A 21,736-nucleotide genomic window follows, 5' to 3' on the forward strand; every position below is an offset into this window, starting at 1 on the left:
GTAAGGGAGAGCCAGTGTCATTGTAGATGTATACATAATGTTAACTGGACTCCTGCCTAGTACATCTGTATTCTAATTCTCTTACCAGATAGAGTTTGTACTTTTTCCTGGGCCTTTAATTTCTTCCCATCTGGACTGTCTAGGATGAAGAAGTATTCTGCTAGCAAAAGCTGAAGATACAGACAACGTGATGATCCTGAATAAAGATTCAATGCCTTCTTCACTATATAGATGATAGAAAAGTTGCAAGGTATAGCTCAGAATCCCAAAGCCTGGCTGTACAACAATTAAGACAAATCAAAAGTTGCTGTCAAACTTTTAAAAACAAGAAATGTCTATTTTTTAAAGAAAAAACCCCCGCAGTCTTACTGGTAAAGTCAACTAATAGTTAATATGACCAACTAAAGTAGGAGATCCTGAAGTATTGTTTTACTCTATAATCTTAACCAGATTATAGCTTGAGAAAGCTTGTAAGCACCTAACTTTTAAACCATTTTAGAAGATTATTTACTATAAATAGCTGATAAAATTGGGAGTTGTCTTTTAAATTTCTACTTTATATTTTACACAGTAATTTTATTCACTTGTCCTTTGTGTTCTATTCAGTTGAAGAAGTGTTATAGCACACCTAATTTGCACCTAGCAATGTGCAAGAGCTAAGCTTTAGTAGCTTCAAATTATATTAAGACTTTTGGGACATCTTGTATTTTCTGCTTTGGGTCATACACAATATGTTGATGCATTTGCTATAATGCATTTTTATTTCAAATTATTCTTAGTAGTTTTTATATGTAAGTAAACTTTGCTTTTACTTGAGTTCCTGCACCTATATAAATGATATTAGTCTTAGTAAAATGTTGTACAACATATGTACTACATTGCACATCTTAATTTGTGTTTACTTTTTAATTTTTTTTTTAACTTGGCAGAAGAATCTCTTTGGGAAATAAATATACTGATTAGCTTTTTGAAGAACAACTCCATGGACTAATGGTAGAAAGTAGATAATCTATATCATTTGTTTTTAGGAATCTTTCTGTTACTGGTCTTAATAGTTGCATGCAAAAGAGGACTTGCATTTGGCACTCAGATCTGAAACCAGTTTCACACACTCACACATACAGAGAGAGAGAGAGAGAGAGAGAGAGAGAGAGAGAGAGAGAGAGAGAGAGAGAGAGAGAGAGAGGGAGAGAGAGAGAAGGAGAGAGGGAGGGAGGGAGGAAGGGAAGGAGGGAGAGAGAACACACACACTCCTTTGCTTTAGCTTTGAAGTACATATAAAGATGCATTATCTGCACAGTCTCTTTCCAACATAAAATGTCATTGTTTTGTTGTTTCTTTGTATGTTATTGTTGAAAATTTATTTCCATAGAAACAACTAAATATCAATTGGAGCCAGAAGGATTTTAATAATGGTTTAATTATGATTTACTTACTAATAGCTTTGTATGTCTCAGATAAATATATAAAGAATATCAGTTTAAGTGTATGACTTCAAAATTTTGCTAACTCTTCAGGATATGGAAGCTGGGACACGAAAATAAATTAATTTTCAAATACATGAACCTTATTTTTTTATTATAGCTTTTTATTTACAAAACATATGCATGGGTAATTTTTCAACATTGACCCTTGCAAAACCTTCTGTTGCAACTTTTCCCCTCCTTTTCCCCACCCCCCTCCCCTAGATGGCAGGTAGTCCCATACATGTTAAATATGTTAAAAGAAATACATGAACTTTAAAGGATAAATACAAATTCAGTTTTTCTGACTACAAAAAACATTGTTATATTTTGTTTTAGTGAATTTATGGTAGACATGGATTAAAAAGAGATGCAATAAGGGCAGCTAGGTGGCGCAGTGGATAGAGCACCAGCTTTGAATTCAGGAGGACCTGAGTTCAAATCTAGTCTCAGACACTTAACACTTCCTAGCTGTGTGATCCTGGACAAGTCACTTAACCCCAGCCTCAGGAAAAAAAAAGAGAGAGAGAGAGATGCAATAAATGTAGAGAGCTGGTCCTGAGATCAGCAAAATATGGGTTCACATACAGCTCCTGAAAGATGCTAGAAGATACTTGGGCAATCTCTAAGAGTTCACATCAACTCATCATAAACTACAAAAGAATTGTCCATCTGAATTGGAGGGAATGGGATTTCCTATTGAGAAAATTCACATAAACAAAAAATAAAGATCAGTTCAGGAGACTTTAAAATTATCATACAGCTCTATTTTTGTTTCATCATCTTTAAGCCATTTTTAATTAAAGAGATTAGCTTAGTTTAAAGTAGTTAGACCCAAATTCAGACAGAGGGAAAAGGGGACTTTAGATTGCTGTGAAAGTTATAATTGAGCCTGGAATAATGGACAATGTGATATATGGAATCAGGAAAACTCTAACTAATTGTGTGTTGTATCTAAGCCAGTTTACTAGGGATAATATTTACCTCAAAAAATGACTATATGATTCAAATGACTGTGTAAAGTACTTTGTAGATTTTAAAGTGCCATATGTCTAGGTTATTATTATTATTTGATTACAGTAAACACTGTTTATATTTACAAAGAAAAGGAAAAATATATAAATTTAGATTTTTAAGAAATTTCACCTGAAATATACAAATAATCAATGCAAAATAAGCTGTAGAAAATTGTCGTAGTTTGACATTTTACTTTTGAGTGTCATTATAGTCATAAAATAAAATTATATTGATAGAAGTCTCCCTTTAAAAATTCATTATGATTTATTGTCTCTTAGGTTTAAAATTTTTTTTTGAAGAAATAAGTTCTTATGTACTTTATTTGACCCTTTAAGTTGCTAATTGTTGATTTTACTTCAAATTTTCCCACATGAAACATGCTAAGTGGAAAATGATTTCTAAGTAGCCTTTTCAGAAACAACTAGTTCTCACAACAGTGAAGTTAAAGAAGAATAATTATATATATATATATATATGCAGATATATATATATATATATGTTTATATGTATATATGTTTTAGGGATGCTGTGCTACAATTTTTACTTTGTGGTCTTGGTAAATGTCTTTGCTAAGAATTAATTGTATCTCCTTGCCTATTCTTAATAGGAAGTATGCTGGCAGAATCTTATGAACTATATATAGCATTAGGAGTTAAGTACTCATTGGATAATTCCTAGAACCTAAGTGTAGCAGCCATTTTCTCCTAAGTACCTAATACAGTTGTGTGAGTAAACATGGAGGGGGGGGGGATATTTCTGAGAAAGTCTTCCATCAACAAAATAGATACCACTAAGTTGGGCTTTTATAGACTTAAGAGCAAGCAAGTTTTAAGTATAAGCAAAATGGATACATGGGGCCTCTGAAAATAGTTCTACGTATGAATATGTAAATAATTGCAACATATTGTCTTCTGTAATAAAGCTTACATTTGTTTTTGTATCTCCAGTGTATCTAGCACAGTATCTAATGCATACAATATGAGCTTAACAAATATTTTGTAACTGATTTATTCCCTCCCTTCAGACTTTTCCTTCTCTTCAGTTCCCTCTGTCCTTCTATCCCTACCTGCCTGCTTTCTGAATCTCTGCTTTTCCCAAATTACATTGCTCTCATTCTCATCTTTCTTCCAGATCACTTCTTTCTTATTTTTATCTTCCTTTCTTCAATTTGGATCAGATTTCTCCTTTCCCCCTTTTTTTCTGATCTGTCCATCTCTACCTATTATGTCTTTCCCTCTATGTCCTTGGAGGTAAAATTTTTCTGGATTCATGTTAAAGGCTAGATAATTCACCCTAATTGTTTAAAGTCATTTTTAAAAATATTAGAGAATTTCTTTAGGAGTTTTATCATTTTAAATAGAGGAAAGAATTACAAAGAGAATGTGACATAAATTAGCATGCCACATGTTCTAGTCAAACTTACATCCTGAAAAATGAGACACCAGAAACAAAGATATGTTTTTACCTTTATGATAAATGTTATATGGGAAAAAATGTAAAGTCAGAAATATATGAGAAAGAAGTATATGGCCAGGATAATAAAGACTAACTTTGCCTATTTTTCCTCCTTCATCAGTTATCAATAATTGAGGTTCATTGAGATCAGTTTTATTAAACTAGCCCTCTCTAGCTAATAGAACATGGTAGTTGGTTTTTGTTCATATTTGTAAAAAAAAAAGTGATCCAGAGGATCTTAATGTCCCACACTGCTGGCTAGGCTAGTTCTGTGACTTCCACTGAGGAAGTTGTAAGCATTTCCAGAGCCAGCTCAAAACTCTTATGATAGTTCTAGAGCAGAAATCATAGACAATGTCACGTGCTTATGTTCCTGTTCTTTGAGCTAAGAATGGATTTTACAGTTTTGTTTAAAGATGTAAAAACCATTCTTATTTGGGGGCTGTACAAAAACAGACTGGAGATGAAATTAGGCCTGTATCATAGCAAGTGTGCCAACCCCTGTTCTAGAGGAGACACTACTACAATTTCGGACAAATTTAATTCAATTTACCAAGCACTTATTAAATGCTTATAAAGTGTGATGAACACTTATCTAAGGACTAAGATTAAAAAAATAAAAATGAAAATGCTCTCTGTCGCAAAGGAGTCTAAATTTTACTATACAAAGATAATAAATTACATATAAAGTATATAAGCATCAAAATACAAAATTGATTTGATTCAAAACAAAAGATAATTTTGATCATCTACCCCAACCTATCACAGAAGTAATCAAATACACAATGATAATTTGATCATTTTAGAACTTAAGATATATTTTAAAATTTAACTGATTCAATATTGATTTCCCAGATTATAATATAAAACAATATTCTCTATTTTTTTGCCAAGTAAATTATAAACTTCAAATAATTGGTGCTAATGATCAAGATAAAATGAGAAATTAAAGTAATGGTATCTGCATCAATTTCTTCTTTTTTTATGGAATTATAATTCCTTGATTTGGGGTCACTCATTTGTCCAAGCTACCATATGGTTATGAATATTTTTATGGCTTTCCTACCTAATCCAGAAATCCATTTTATTATTGCTATATTCTGAGACACAATTTGATGCTTAGACAATTCTTAATACCTCTGTTCTTCGGCAGGTGAAATGTATCTTAAACAAAGCATTTCTGCAAATCTGCTTTACTTGGCTAAACTGGTTTGCACTTTTTAAAAGCCTTGAACTGACAATTAAAAGGGGAGGGAATCTTCTATTTTTCTTACAAAATCAGAAAAAGCAGAAAAAATGAATTACAATGCTAATCACAGTGGTGTATGTCTCAAAAAATAACTTAGATATTTCATCTCAAAGTACATAGCAGTACTCTAAATCTTTTCGGTCCAGTTTTATTAACTACAAAATGATTTTTAGCAATGAAAATAAAATCACCATTTAATGTTTATGATAAAGCTAAATATTTGTCAAATTAGAAATATGTAGTCATGGAATTTCAGGAAAACAATGAAAGAAGAATGTACTACACATACATTTACTTTCTTCCAAATTTCATGATTTTTTTTGGTGAAGAATCTGTGACCCCATGACCTTATTAGTATTCATGATTCCTTTACTAGTACAGAATACAATTCATATTTCAGTAGCCTAAACAGTACAGAAAATAAGAAACCATTTATCCATGGAAATATATTTTGTGGATTTCAGCTCTCCAAAATAATCTTCAACCAAGATGATATAATCTCAAAGTGAAGAATAATATTCAAACTTTGCTTCTTATCTTAATAAAATTGTATTCTGTTTTCAGTTTAAAACAAAACATTTTAAAACCAAAATTCCTTCATGTATTTCATATGCATTACTTTTTAGCAAAATGTAGGATGGTTTCTTTTAGTTACACATGCCTGAACTAGCAGAGTAAGATTTGAGATTCTGAAATGACTAACTCTCCCACTGAATATTCTTCAACATTAAAGAAGGTTAATAACCCTTTGAAATCAAATAAATAATTTGGTTTCTTTGATCAGATTCTCTGAGCTCTAGAAATACAACTTTCAAGAACTAATAGCCAAGACAAGGCCCTAAAAGAAGGAGGAAGAAGGGTTTGGAAAGGCTCAATCCCATTGAAAGTAAAAAGACAAAGGATAAAAGTAAAAGAAAAACCAATCCAGTCCACAAGCATGACGACCCTAATCTGTTTATGCCAAAGAACAAACACTGCTGTCAGCTAGCAGTTAATTTATGGAATAAAAAGGACTATTTGTGTTGAATTTATGTGAATACATAAAAACTCAACATTATATATATGTATATATATAAATTATACAGAAATAGTTATTTTTCTATAGTATATTTCTCATACTTTTTTTTTTAAAAAGGAGAGTTTTGCACTTTATATTCCTGTACAACATTTAGTCTTTCTGCATATACTATGTATATGATTTTAATAGGAAAATAAAGCCTGTTACATTTGAACTATTTGCTCAAATAATCTGGAGAGGACAATAAATCTGCATTTAAGATGCATTAAAATTATAAGCACAAAGGCTCATAGCCACTGCATACCTCTAATACTTTCTAGGTTATGTTAAGGGAAAGTCGAGAGTCTAAAGCTAGAAAAATTATTGTTATTATGGCTCAGTTGTTTTCGGTGTCCAATTCTTTGAAACCCCTCTTGGGTCTTGGCAAAGACACTAGAGTGATTTGCCACTTCCTTCTTCAGCTCATTTTAATGATAGAACATTAATTTCCTAGGGAGAGCTAAATTGTGCAATGTATAGAGTACCTGGACTGGAGTCAGGAAGACTTGATTTTCTTGAATAGCATCTGGCTCATAGGGGTAGCTATGTAGGGCCAGGCAGGTGGTGCTGTGGATAGAGTGATAGGCTTGGAATTCCTGGGGTTCAGGAGGCTCTGAGTTCAAATCCATCCTCAGATACTTAAAAGCTATGTAATCCTGAGTAAATCAATTAATTCTCATTTACCTCAGTTTCCTCATCTGTAAAAATACACTAAAATCTTTGGTACACCTATATAAATTATAGTCATTATTATTGTTATGTCCATTAACTTCAGGCAATTTTAATCCTCCTGCTTCTACTCCTATTTCTCATATGTACTAACTGTATGACAATAGATAAGTCACTTACTTTTTGGCTCTGTCAGACATTTTTCTAAGGTGTAAATTATGGAGAATTTGCTGGTTTGCGTCAGTGCAGGGTGTTTCCCATACTGAGGAAATCACAGGTCTGGACAACATCAAGAAACACTGAATAAATCCTGCAATGATATAAAAACTGATGATAGTAGAGATTGCTGTTCAATCATATACACTCCACCACCACCACCACCAAGCTCTGTTTTCCCTGTGACACAATGGTGAAATTGGTTTTCAATATTCTAGCCGCCCCTTTCTGAAATCTTTTCTATTGCATTCTCAGGTCATGTTGAACCCCAGCAATTTCCTCCTCCCACTACCAGGTTTACTTGTTCCAGTTCTCTCCCCCTTCTCCTCCTCCTCTTCAAAAATTGCTTTTAGGAAAACCAATTTGAAATTCAAACACCTTGACAAATGACAGAGAGCTTAAATTCCTGAATCTCCCAATAATGTTTACATTTTAACAGAGATCAGGACCTTGAAGCAGAGGGATGAAGCTTCAGTGGTGAGAATTTACACATAAGAAAGCTATTTTTTAGGAAGAGCACTGACCATTTAGTTGTTTTACTCCTCAGTATTCACTCATAGAATTTCTCTACTATATCAGGGCTTATTACTGACTATTCATTCCAAATCTGCCACTAACATCACTGTATGTATGACACTAGATGAGTCACTTTATCTTAATGGATTCCATTTTTCCTCATTGAAGAATGAGAAGTTTGAACTAAATTCAATTCAATCTGACAAATGTCTATGAAATGCCTACTGTGTGCAATATAAACTTTTCTTTTTGAGAGAAAAGCCTTTAAAAAAATTACAAATATCCTTGTGTTATTATTAATGAAAGGTTTCAAGTCAAAGATGATCTATCTCTCTCTCAATTATTAAAATTGTCAGGCATTCAAGAAATTAAAGTTGCATTCTTCTGTGAGTTATAAAGGGTTTTGTCAGAAAGCTGCATCAGCAGAAATAAAATTGCTAGTTATACAGTCTGTGCAATGAATAACTAATAGAGATCTCTTAAACTCCATGGGCAGAGGTGGTTTTAAGGGATGCAGATTAAGTCATCAATACATTTAGTATACCCAATATGGAGCATTTATACTAGGATTAGGAAAAGGATGGGACAAAGAATGGGCAAATAGGTTGCAAACAATACTGTTGGAGGAAATGTCTACATCGATAAGATGATTAAAGTATCAAAGAAATATTTTTTAAAATAACTATGTTCAGCAGTGAGGATAATACTTTGGTACTTTAGGAATATCTCATTTTTGTATGTGAAGCCTATGGACCCCTTTTCAGAAAAAATTTAATCATAAAATTACAAAGGAAATCAATTTTAATGAAGTACAATTATCAAAATATTTTTAAAGTAAGTTCACAGATATCAAGTTAAGAAATCTTGCTTTAGAGCATCTGAGAGTTCATTTGTGTGGCTATTCCTTTTATCAGTATAGATCAGAACTCATCCATAACTTTTCATCCTGTGTGATTCTTTTCCATTTTTCCCATGCATCTAAAGGAAGTTTTCCTTTAGATTCTTTTATATTTCATGGCTAGCAGTGCACATTTTCTGTCCATCTGTGTTTTTTCTTTCATGCTACATAACTAATCCATCTCCTTTTCAAATCATACATTTCCTGGATGGCTTATTTCTTATGCCAATTCTCAGCCACAAACCTGTAGCTTATTTGTGCCCACCATGTTTCTTTCCATTGATCTTTGTGTGACCTATAATTTTGATTCCTCAAAGTCTTTGACATTCTGAGATTTATATACATCATCAGGAGAATAATACTGAAAAAATGAATCTTTGCACCGGGGAGAAATTTAAGATTACTAAAAGCACCACACAATTTCTAAAACACAGTCCAGGCTGCTGTCTTTTTCTTTCTCAATTTTGGGCCTGTTCATCTGCAATAGATAACTAACAATATCAAAGTTTTCAGAAAAATCAAGAAGATTTAGGACTAAAAAAAGCCATTGTTTTAAAAGAAAAGAAATTATGGGTAACCTTGGGGAAAACAATTTCATTTGGGTATTGGGATTGAAAGCCATATTGAGATGGGATTAAATGAGTGGTGATAAAGTAGAGATAGTGAGAGGGGAATAACTATTTCTAGGAGTTTGGCAGTGAAAGAAAGGAGAGATTCATGGCAATATCTCAGCTGTATCAAGTAAAGGCTTTTATTTAAACATATGGAAGATAAGAGTAGTTTTGTAAGTAGCAACATGGGGCTTCTGGTTCTAATAGTCTATGCCAAGTCTTATGCGTCCTTTCTTCCCTCAACCCACATAGAGACACATTCTTCAACAAAATTCTTTCTCTAGATGAGAAAATTTTTAATTTTAAAAAATTCTTGAGAATGATAACTGATAGAGTTACAGTGTAGTACATATATATGTATATATTTAGTTACCCCATCTAATAAAGTATATTTTAAAAATAATATTTTTCCAATTACATGTAAAGATGATTTTCAAGATTCATTTTTATAAGATTTTGAGTTCTGTATTATTTTCCCTCCTTCCCCAATTTGGCAAGCAATCTGCCAAGAATTATACATGTGCAATCATGTAAACTTATTTATACTCCACTAATTCTTTCTCCAAATGTGAATAGAATTTATCCATCATTATTAGTCTTTTGAAATTGTCTTGAACCATTGCATTGCTGAGAAGAACTAAGTCAGTTATAGGTGATCATCACACAATGTTACTGCTCCTATGTACACTAGTTCTGCTTATTTCACTAATCTCATGTTGTCTTTCCAGTTTTTTTCTAAAATCTGCCTACTTATCATTTCTTATAGTAAAACAGTATACCATTACATTCATATATCGCATTCTCCAGTTGATGGGCAATCCTCAATTTCCAATTCTTTGTCATCACAAAAAGAGCTGCTATAAGTATTTTTGCTCGTGTAGGTCTTTTTCTCTTTTTTTTGTAATCTCTTTAGGATACTGACCTAATAGTTGTTTTGCTGGATCAAAGGGTATGTACAGTTTGCTCTTTAGGCATAGTTTCAAAGTGCTCTCCGGAATGGTTGGATTAGTTCACAACTCTACCAATAATGCATGCAGCACAATTTCCCCACACCTTCCCCAACATTTGATGTCTATTTTAATGCATTAAATCCTTAAGCTACATGTTTCAGTTGCTTTTCTGAAACAGAATTTTTCTGCTCAGAATTCTTTAGTTTCTCTTTCTTGGTTACTAAAGAAAACAAATCCCTTTACCTACCTTCCATAATCTATGCAGTTTCTCTTTTCTTCAGCTAGTACCATCAAATATTCTGTGGTCCAACAAAACTGAATCTTCCTCTGACCACTGTGTAGTTTTTTTCTGTCTTTGTTATTATGTTCACAGTAATCCCTACTCCTGAGGTGCTATCCCCTCTTTGTTAATTCTTTCACCCTTTATTAATCTATTTGGGCTTTTAAAGCTCAAATCAAATATCATGTTTTTCTGCTTGAGCTCATATATCATTTTATGTGCCTCTTTAACAAACTTATCATGTATTATTTTGTATAGTTATCTATATCTGTATCATATCTTCCTGGGCACCTAGATCCCTGGAGTTAAAAGAACCTGAGTTCAAATTCAGCCTCAGACACTAGCTGTTTGACCCTGAACAAGTCACTTAACCATTTTTGCCTCATCAGTTCCTCAGCTGCAAAATGAGCTGGAGAAGGAAATGCCAAACTACTTCAGTACCTTTGCCAAGAAAACACTAAATGGGGTCATGGAAAATGGGAAATGACCGAATAAGAACAATATTTCCCCCTACTACTAAATTGTGAGCTTCATGAGAACAAAGATCATGTCATCTAAAGTTTTTGTCTCTTCAACTGATCGCACTGTAGCATCCATATAGTAAGCCTTATTAAATGTTTGTTGAATTATTACACCTTGCTCCATGAAGTAATACTACAAGCAATAGATAGTCATTACAGAGAGACTGACATTAGTTCAATAAAAGGATGGCAATTGTAGCAATTAGAGTATCCAGCAATGTAATGGTTTGCTTTTTTTTTTTAATTTTAATTTTATTTTATAATTATAACATTTTTTTTGACAGTACTTATGCATGGGTAATTTTTTACAACATTATCCCTTGCACTTACTTCTATTCAGATTTTTTCCCTTCCTCCCCAAACCCCCTCCCCCAGATGGCAAGGAGTCTTATATATGTTAAATATATTACAGTATATCCTAGATACAATATATGTGTGTAGAACCAAATTTTTTGTTGCACAGGAAGAATTGGATTCAGAAGGTAAAAATAACAGTTTACATTCATTTCCCAGTGTTCCTTTTCTGGATGTAGCTGGTTCTGTCCATCATTAATCAATTGGAATTGGATTAGCTCTTCTCTATGTTGAAGATATCCACTTCCATCAGAATACATCCTCATACAGTATCATTGTTGAAGTGTATAATGATCTTCTGGTTCTGCTCGTTTCACTCAGCATCAGTTGATGTAAGTCTCTCCAAGCCTCTCTGTATTTCTCCTGTTGGTCATTTCTTACAGAACAATAATATTCCATAACATTCATATACCATAGTTTACCCAACCATTCTCCAATTGATGGACATCCATTCATCTTCCAGCTTCTAGCCACTATGAAAAGGGCTGCCACAAACATTTTGGCACATACAGGACCCTTTCCCTTCTTTAGTAGTTCCTTGGGGTATAAGCCCAGTAGTAGTATGGCTGGGTCAAAGGGTATGCACATTTTGATAACTTTTTGGGCATAATTCCAGATTGCTCTCCAGAATGGTTGGATTCTTTCACAACTCCACCAACAATGCATCAGTGTCCCAGTTTTCCCACAGCCCCTCCAACATTCATCGTTATTTGTTCCTGTCATCTTAGCCAATCTGACAGGTGTGTAATGATACCTCAGAGTTGTCTTAATTTGTATTTCTCTGATCAATAGTGATTTGGAACACTCTTTCATATGAGTGGAAATAGTTTTAATTTCATCATCTGAAAATTGTCTGTTCATATCCTTTGACCATTTATCAATTGGAGAATGGCTTGATTTCTTATAAATTAAAGTCAATTTTCTGTATATTTTGGAGATGAGGCCTTTATCAGAACCTTTCACTGTAAAAATGTTTTCCCAATTTGTTACTTCCCTTCTAATCTTGTTTGCATTAGTTTTGTTTGTGCAGAAACTTTTTAATTTGGTGTAATCAAAATGTTCTATTTTGTGATCAATAATGGTCTCTAGTTCTCCCTTGGACACAAACTCCTTCCTCCTCCACAAGTCTGAGAGGTAAACCATCCCATGTTCCTCCAATTTATTTATGATTTCGTTCTTTATGCCTAAATCTTGGACCCATTTTGATCTAATCTTAGTATGTGGTGTTAAATGTGGGTCCATGCCTAGTTTCTGCCATACTTATTTCCAGTTTTCCCAGCAGTTTTTGTCAAATAATGAATTCTTATCCAAAAATTTGGGATCTTTGGATTTGTCAAAGATTAGATTGCTATTTTTATTCACTATCTTGCCCTGTGAACCTAACCTATGCCACTGATCAACTAGTCTATTTCTTAGCCAATACCAAATGGTTTTGGTGACTGTTGCTTTATAATATAGCTTTAAATCAGGTACACTTAGACCACCTTCCTCTGACTTTTTTTTCATTAGTTCCCTTGCAATTCTCGACCTTTTATTCTTCCATATGAATTGTTGTTATTTTTTCTAGGTCATTAAAATAGTTTCTTGGGAGTCTGATTGGTATAGCACTAAATAAATAGATAGTTTGGGGAGTATTGTCATCTTTATTATATTCGCTCGGCCTATCCAAGAACACTGAATGTCTTTCCAATTATTTAAATCTGACTTTATTTTTGTGGCAAGTGTTTTGTAATTTTGCTCATATAATTCCTGACTCTCCTTTGGTAGATATATTCCCAAATATTTTATACTATCGACTTATTTTGAATGGAATTTCTCTTTGTATCTCTTGCTGTTGGATTGTGTTGGTAATGTATAAAAATCCTGAGGATTTATGTGGATTTATTTTGTATCCTGCGACTTTGCTAAAATTCTGAATTATTTCTAATAGCTTTTTAGCAGAGTCTTTGGGGTTCTCTAAGTATACCATCATGTCATCTGCGAAAAGTGACAATTTGATTTCTTCATTTCCTACTCTAATTCCTTGAATCTCTTTCTCGGCTCTTATTGCTGAGGCTAGAGTTTCTAGTACTATATTGAATAGTAATGGTGATAGTGGGCAATGATTTGCTTTTTCAGGTAGTAAGATTTCTGTCAGAAAATTTTCAAGCAAAAATTAAATTACTTTCTGTTAAGTCTGTTATAGAAAGGACTTCTTCATTGAGTAGGAAGGAGATTCAATGAGATGATCACTAAAATTTTTTCTTACTTTACAGTCTACACTTACATGATTTCCCCTCCTCTCTTCACTCGTAGATATTACTACCTTTACCTTTTGCTCTCTTGGCAAAAACAAAATGGTAAAAGGGAATGAAAAAAATCTGAAGAAACCCAAGTTTCACTGCATACAAATTGGGAAACAATAGTTATGATGGGAAATTTAATTTAGAAAACTGGTTTTTGACCTAGTATTATTATCAAAGGAAAGAAAAACTTGAAATCAAAAATAATTAAAAGAACTTTGAAGACACAAATTAAAATAATAAAATAAAAGCTTATGTCTTTTTACTCAAGACCATACAGATGTTCCCAAATATTGACCTCAGATGTCTATAATTTTTGTGGTCACCTTGAATCATCATTGGTTTGTTCTTAGACTATTGAAGAGAAATGATGATACAACATACACACTTTGCAAATATAAATGTGCCTCACTTTAGATATCTGATATCTTGTTTCACAGAATAGAAACATATAATCATACACTGTTAGAGCTGGAAAGAAACTTAGAAATTAGCTATTTCAGTCTTCCCAGTTTCAGGTGAGAAAACCAAGGCCCAGAGAGTTAAGCAACTTATGCAGGGTAACCCAGCTTAGTCACAGATTCATTATGTAAAAACATTGTCTCTTGGATAGAGTTCTTTTCCATGTAGTTCAGACATCCTAAAAGAGGCAGGTTTTTGGTTAGTCTTGAGAGATGGGTAGGATTTAGACAGAATTGGAAAAAGACAAATGAAATATGATAAAAGACATATGTGAGAAATGAGTTTACTCTGGGACTATGAGTCCTAACACAGCAAACAGAATATAGAGAGAAGTAATAGGAGATAAGGTGTGATAGATAGGCTAAGATAAGATTACGGAGGGCCTTGAAATCCAGACAATGGAATTTAGACTTGTGGTAAGAAACCAGGAATTGCTCAAGGTTGTTAGGTTTTGTATGTTTTTGTTGTTTTTGAAAGCAGAATCTATAACCAAAATGATATTTAGTAATACCTAACAATTATATAGTATTTTGTGAATTGCAATGTGCTTTTCCTGTTAAGGAAGAGTCAGCTAGGTGGCATACAAATCTGACCTCACATACTTATTGACTGTGTAACTCTGGGCAAATCACTTAAACTCTCTGACTTAGTTTCCTCATATGCAAAAATGAGGATAATTATGATATATTTTATTATATCATATAATTTTATCTAAATATATATATACATATATATGACATACATATTGTTATATTATTTATTATATTGCTCTCACCTCCCAGGGTTTCTGTGAAGATAATTGGAGGTTATATTTGTAAAGCACTTTATTAATCCCAGTTTTCTATTATTAACGAAGATTAAGCTAGCAGTTGTTTCCAAGATATATTTGAGGGAAACTGGACAGATGTTATTGCAGTTATGCAAGTCTGAATGCCTGGAGTATAGAGCTGGCAGAAGGAAGAGAGAGTAAGCAGAGAAATGAGTTATTTTGAAGGAAGACTCTGTAGGATTCAGTGAGAAAATGTACAAGGGAAGAAGACTTTTTGACAATAGGCCTATTACAGATGACTTCAAGGTTTTAGTCCTGTGACACTCAGCTATTCTTCTGTGCTCCCACTTCTTTTATGTGTGAACCTAATCACAAAGGAAATATATTCAGCAAAAAGAGTGTGGATGGTGACACATGAGCCCTTCACCACTACTAGAAAACATAAGGCATAATATAAAGCAGGTAAGTCACCTTACCTCCCTTTATGAAAGGCAGGACTCTGATTAGAATTTTTAAGCTTATATTTTTGATTAAATCAAAAGACTGCATGTATGTTGATTCTGTCTTTTATTCAAGTATTTGGATAAAGAAATTCGGTTCAATGAATATTTATTGTGTCTACTATTATATGTAAGCACTATGCTAGGCACAACAATTCATAGTCTAATATGAAACAACCTTCAAGAAACTCATACTCTATTTGGAGGAAACCATCTGTACATAAGTAAATATAAAGGAAGCATAGATAAAATAATTGCAAAACCTAAAGAGTGTCAATAACTGGAGGGGGGGTCAGGAAAGGATATTATTAGATAGAGGTAAGAAAAGAGGGCATTTCAGACATGGAAAACATTCCATGTGTAAAAGTAGTGGGAGGAAATGGAATGTTATGAGTGGGAAAGAATTAGCAGGCCAATTTCACTTGAACTGGGAGTGTACAAAGTACATATATATGTATACAGAAGCTTCATGCTGCTTCCAAAAGCTGAGTCTGCTCAGTTAACCCTTCTTGACTATGTCATTTAGGTATAACAGGGTCAGTTTCTCAGACTTACCATGAAGAATTACAACTCCATAATGGAATAAGCTTGTCTTGTTAGACCTTATCACTTTAGGCTTACCTTTCCTAGCAGAGTACATATACACACAGAGCTGTCTCCTTTCAGTTTTAATAAGGTACTTTGGAAACCAAACTATTTGTCATGGGTAGGACATAAAGAGGATCTGTTCCATCAGATATGCTACATCCGGCTGCCCTTCTTCCCCTTCTATAATACCTCAGAACAAGGGCATTTCTTGAAACCTCATGTTCAGATCTCTGTGGGTTTTAGCATCTTTAGACCATCCCCCTCTAATAAGGGGCGCTCGTTGGGTTGGCAGGCTGGACCAGCAAACTAATATGTGTACTGCTAGAGGAAGAGAAAACAGTTACCGAGAGAGGTACATGAAGGAATGTGTTCTTATTGATATGGGCACCTCGCCCAATTTCTGAGGAGGGAGTAAGAGGGCACAGCAGAGTGGTCTTCTCTAACTAGGAGAAAAGAAAACCCTGCTACAGATTCAAGTTTGTGAAGATCCGGACTAGGGGGCAAGAAAATCGAGGAAATGACATCACCTCTTAGAGATCACTCTCTGTCCAACAAACCAGCTTTCTAGCATTCTCCTTACCCTCTTATGTCTCTCATGTTTCTTCCAAGGAAACCTGGCAGAGCTGAGGAGAAATCGCCCTGAATCTTCAGCGGCAAGGAACGGTGGGAGTGAAATTTGGGGCACAGCAGGACAATGAAGTTTTTCATTTTCTATCTCTTCTTCCTCCTCTCATTTAAAAATCATAGTCTATAAGGCCGAGTTTCTTAGTTTCCCTCTACTTAGAAGCAAAGTAAGGGGCGGGAGTTTGGGGGGAGACGAGAACAAGGAGCGGTGAAAAGGAGGACCTAGTTGGGTGGAGAGAAAGCCAGGGCTGGGGCAGGATGCTGTGAAACAAACTACTGGGACTCATTTCAGTGAGCTGGTAGCTCCCTCGACGGAGCTGACTGAACTGTGGGCTCAAGCTCCGGGGCTCTCTTCGACCCTCTCTTCCGTCGCGCTCCCTGGGGCTGTTGGAGGAGGGGACCCTGGAAGGAGGCGGAGTCGGGGGAGGGGTAGGAGTGGGGAGCAATAGAAGGAAAAGGCGCTAGGCTGGGGAGTGGATGCGGGAAGCTCTGCAGCAGCCAGCGGCATGGCGAATATGGCCTCAGAGATCATCGCCTTCCTAGTATCCATCTCCGGTTGGGTGCTGGTCTCCTCCACGCTGCCCACCGACTACTGGAAAGTGTCCACCATCGATGGCACGGTCATCACCACTGCCACCTATTGGGCCAATCTGTGGAAGACATGTGTCACCGACTCCACGGGTGTCTCTAACTGCAAGGACTTCCCCTCCCTGCTGGCGCTGGACGGTCTGCATCTCTCCTCCTTTCCCCCCGTGACCTTTCCCCTCCCCCCCAATCCCTGTCTCCCCCAATATCCCTTTCTCATGCTCTTCCTCCCTTTTCTTCCTTCCACTCCGAGAACTGCGCCTTGCACCTTAGCAGGGCGCACAAGAAAGGGATTGCGCGTAGCTGAAAGCAGCTCAGGACCTCAGGGGGCCACATTTTAGCTGGGGTCCGATACCTGTGTACTGCTAGTCCTTTAACGTCCGGCGGGCACGATAGGTTTCAGGAAGCCGGAATGTGGGAATTGTGTAGGGATAGGAAAGGAAAAGAGGGACGTACAGAGGACAGCATGGAGTTCGATTTCTTTTCGTTCATTCTCGTAATCTAAGGAATGGATTGCTCTAAAGTTCTTAACCTGGAGTCCGTGGTTACATTTTTAGGGATCCGTAAACTTGGACGGGGGAAAAGACTCATCTTTAATGTCATTAATCTCAAACCGAAATGTAGCATTTCCTCCAACTATTTAAAAACATTGTTCCAAGAAGGGATCCATGGGATTCTCCCTCCTGCCAGAGGGGTCCATGATTTAAAAAACTAATAATAATAGTAATATGGTTAAGAAATTCTGCTCTTGAGAAAGATTGAGAAAGTGAGAGAGTGAGCTGAAAGTGTCTCTGGTTTAATTGCCAGGTGTGAGCCAGCCAGAATGAAGGAAGGGAAGTAGCAGGTGCACAACTTGGGCCGCCCCTTCTAACTCAAGCAATACTCCCGAGATCGCTACCACCCCAGAGCGGCTGCCAAGGGCTGAGGTGACCCGCCTCCTGTCCTGCGCGTGTGTTCAACAAGACCTTGCACGCAGGAGAAAAGAAGGCGTTTGGGAGAAAGGATTTGGCAATCTGGGGTGGTTATCCCACTGCTAAGAATACCTTTATTATAGAAGAATTCTCTAGCAAAAAAATAGTGTTGTTGTTTTTACAGCTAGTAGCTATAAAATGATGCACCAGCCCCTCTATTTAAGGTTTCTTTTTTGAGGAGGAAATCATGGTATAGTGTTTAAAATTTTGCACGTAGTTTCTAAACAACCGTGGTCCAAATCCCACCTCAGATAATGTGTGTAACCTTGGTCGGATCATTTTGCTTCTAAGTACCTCCTAGCAGCTAACTCGCTAAGATTTATTGAAAAAATCACACCCAAGTTATGACCGGCGTTAAAGGAAAAAAATCCTCGCTATTGCTGAACTCACAGCTTTATCTGTAAAACGAGGAATTGATTAAAAGCAAAAATCGTTTGTCCTTACATTTTGGTCACATTTTTAAAAATCATGCATCAGAAAATTGTGCTTCTTTAAAATTATAAAATCGCCCAGTTGGATTTAAATATTTTCTCTAAGTTTTAAAATAATAGACTAACAATTGATTATTCCTTTCCAAGTCACAGAGTGATTGGTTATTATTCTACTGCTTCTGAAATCTGAGTTACAGCATGGAGAAGTTTGGCATAGAAAGAATACTTCCGTTTTCTTCCTCCTGCTTTTAATTTTATTAGTCAAATTTTTCCTGGTGGGATGATCTTTCCTACGTGGGTTTTTCCTTTTTCTTTTATTTGAAATAGACTTTGGTTTTTCTTTCAAACAGTTATGCATAAGACTAGATTTTTTTTCTTTCTTGTAGCACCTCAGAAAATCTACAAAGTTATTCTCAGATAATACCTGCTTTGTTTAACCTTGAGGACAATAGAGTTTTGAAGTAGAAATTAAGATTCTGATAAAGAGGGGGAAAAGTAATTGGCTGAACTGCATAAATTAACTGCTATAGCCTAAGAGGAACGATTACACTATTTTTAGTTTTAAGGTGATTTTTTTTTCTAATTGTAGTATTTCAAGTTTTTATTTACATAGCTGGGTAAATAGTAGAGACAAGATTTTGATGCCTCTAAAGTTGCACTTGTTTTAGTGTATGTAATTGTGCTCCTTGAAAAGCAAACTCTTGCTCAATGTATTATTTGAGGAGGACACAGTGAATAGGAAATGTAGTCATTGTTCTAAAAGGAACAACTTGAGTAGTACCTTCATCTATGAATGATCTGGGTCATGTTTACTCCCTAGACCTACTGTTGAATTGTCTCTGTTGTCCAAAACACAAAGCCAGGCAGATGATGTGAACAGGTAGATTCTTATTTCTATGCTTTGCCATTCAGGAATATGGGATTTACAGTAAATGTCCTGAGAGTATTCTTCTGTTAAAATAGTATTGAAAAGAGAGTTTGAGCTATATGAGCTTCCTTTTAAAGTGGCAGGGAAAAGGAGAGGGAAATAATAGCATCAAGAACATTATTGGTAGGATGCTGAAATGCTCACCTTCTCAGTGGAGGAAAAGTGATAGAATGGATGGATGGCTGACCAAGAAAACTTAAATGCTAGTGTTGAATGGTAGAACTAAGAGCAGTCAATTGTATCCATACTAAAATCACTTTGCCTTTCTATTTTGAAATCACTATAAAGAATGAAAAATTGAAGGGGAAAGGGAGGAAATAAAGGCTTGATGCTAAAATCCAAACAAATATTTATTTATAAAGTGTCTTTTATGTGTAAAACTAGAGACATTATGGTGTAGTGAATAAATCCTCTATATGTATGTGTGTGTGTGTGTGTGTGTGTGTGTGTGTGTGTGTGTGTAAGGAATAGCACACTGGATTCAATTTCCAGCTCCCACCTATCTTGGAGAAAATGTTTCTGAACAAATCACTTATCTTCTTATTGCCCTGAACAACTTTAAGTTTAAAAACTTTGTTGATCTGTATTAGCAGAAGGAATTTACTGGACACGCTCTATCCCTACATTTGATTATATACAGGTATATACACATATATGCAAATGTACTAAGACACTTATAGGTTACTAGGATACAAAACAAGAAAAAAAAATCCAAAATAAAACTAGTGTCTTTTCTCAAAGAGCTTATATCTATAGGAGGTAGAGTGATAATAACTTTTTAAGAAAGAAAAAACCCCCAAGACAATCGAGAAAGGTAGAGAACACAACCAACTGGGAAAATCATGGAAATTTTCACTGAGCAGGTGGTACCTGAGCAGAGGCTTAAAGGAAAATAAGAATTTTTAAAGATGGTGTTGAAGAAAGTGTGCATTGTAGGTCTGTGTGAATTTATGGAAGCAAGAGATAATATCTCATGTTTGGGGAACATTAAGTCAACTGGTTTGACCACAACATAAAGAACAATAGGAGATATGGTTGGAAAGGTAGGTTTGAAATTAAATTGTCAAGGAACTTAAATGTCAGGCTGAAAAATTTTTATTTTATCCTAAGACAAAATACAGCCACAGTTGATTTTTGATCATGATGTTTTTTGTTCTTTAGGAAGATTGTTTTGTTAATGCTATAGAGAATGGATTGAAGAGAGGAGATTATTAGAAGATTATTACAGTAGTTTAGGCAAGAGAAAATAATGATCTGAATTGGGTGTTGGCCACATGAGTAGAGATATCTTACAGATTTAAAATCACCAGGACTTGTCAATTGATGAATTTTGGAAAGTGAAGAAGAGGGTGAATCATCTACTGTTGTGGATGTTCAGCTGTGTCTGGCTTTCCATAACCCCAATTGAAGTCTTTTTGGCAGAGATATTAGAGTTCCTTTTCCAGCTCAGTTTACAGGTGAGGAAACCAGGTCAACAAAGGATCACACAGCTAAAGAGGCCAGATTTGAACTCAGGTAGATGCATCTTTCTGCCTCTAGGGCTAGCTCTGTTTTCACTATACCACCTAGCTTTCCCAACTAAAGATTACTCTCTGATTTTCATCCACACTTATGAATGAAATATCTCTGGCCAGAGTTAGTCAGCTTTCTAATTTCTCATTATTTAGATCAGGAAGATGGTGTGCAGTGGTTGGAACTGAAGGCTATGTTGTCCATAAAGCAGAATCTGATAAAGTACCTGATATTCCAACCTTGCAACAATGTATTTAATGGAGTATGAAAATGTTTCTTTTTTAAAAGCTGCCTCAGTAACATGCAAACAATTGACTTTAGGAAAGTTAAACTAATACTGAAAATGAAAATAAAGCCATCTTGCTGAAAGATTTAAATAGGAAATGGTTCCTTTTTTTGTGGTTCTCCCGCCCTCTCCCTCCCAATCTTAAAGGGGGTAATCAAACCAAATGATAAATATGATGCTAATTCAGTTAGTAATATTGTATGTGAAGATGTATTTGTGAGTTTTAACAAAATTGTATAACGATCACCTCAGTTTTATAGATAAAGTAGCTTAAGGAATAGACTCTATTTAGGTGTAGACACCCTATTGATAAAGGGAATTTTCTCATCCCTCTGTCAGTAAAAACACAGATCCAGTCTAATCTCTCTTTACATGAGTGTAAAATCCAGTTTGTGAGCCACTAATAGTTTCTTTTCAAGTGAATATTTTACATTTTAGAGATTGACTGAAAATCAAATGTATATTTCAATTGATAAATTAAGTTGTGTTTACTAGACCTTCAAACTTCAAGTTTTGGGAAAGTCAGAATGTAGTTTTTTCCC

At 35.1% G+C, this 21,736-nt stretch overlaps 1 protein-coding gene across 1 annotated transcript in view; it reads left to right on the forward strand.

The window, feature by feature from the left end:
- The first annotated feature begins 16,198 nt into the window (after positions 1 to 16,198).
- Positions 16,199 to 21,736, forward strand: part of CLDN10 (claudin 10) — a 36,583-nt gene continuing 31,045 nt past the window's right edge. Inside the window, exon 1 of the mRNA XM_074299361.1 lies at positions 16,199 to 17,207. Within this exon, the coding sequence (XP_074155462.1) occupies positions 16,988 to 17,207 (220 nt within the window). The 5' untranslated portion in view covers positions 16,199 to 16,987. The remainder of the gene's footprint in view (positions 17,208 to 21,736) is intronic.

Source organism: Sminthopsis crassicaudata, chromosome 3 (assembly GCF_048593235.1).
Source record: "Sminthopsis crassicaudata isolate SCR6 chromosome 3, ASM4859323v1, whole genome shotgun sequence".
Taxonomy (NCBI): domain Eukaryota; kingdom Metazoa; phylum Chordata; class Mammalia; order Dasyuromorphia; family Dasyuridae; genus Sminthopsis; species Sminthopsis crassicaudata.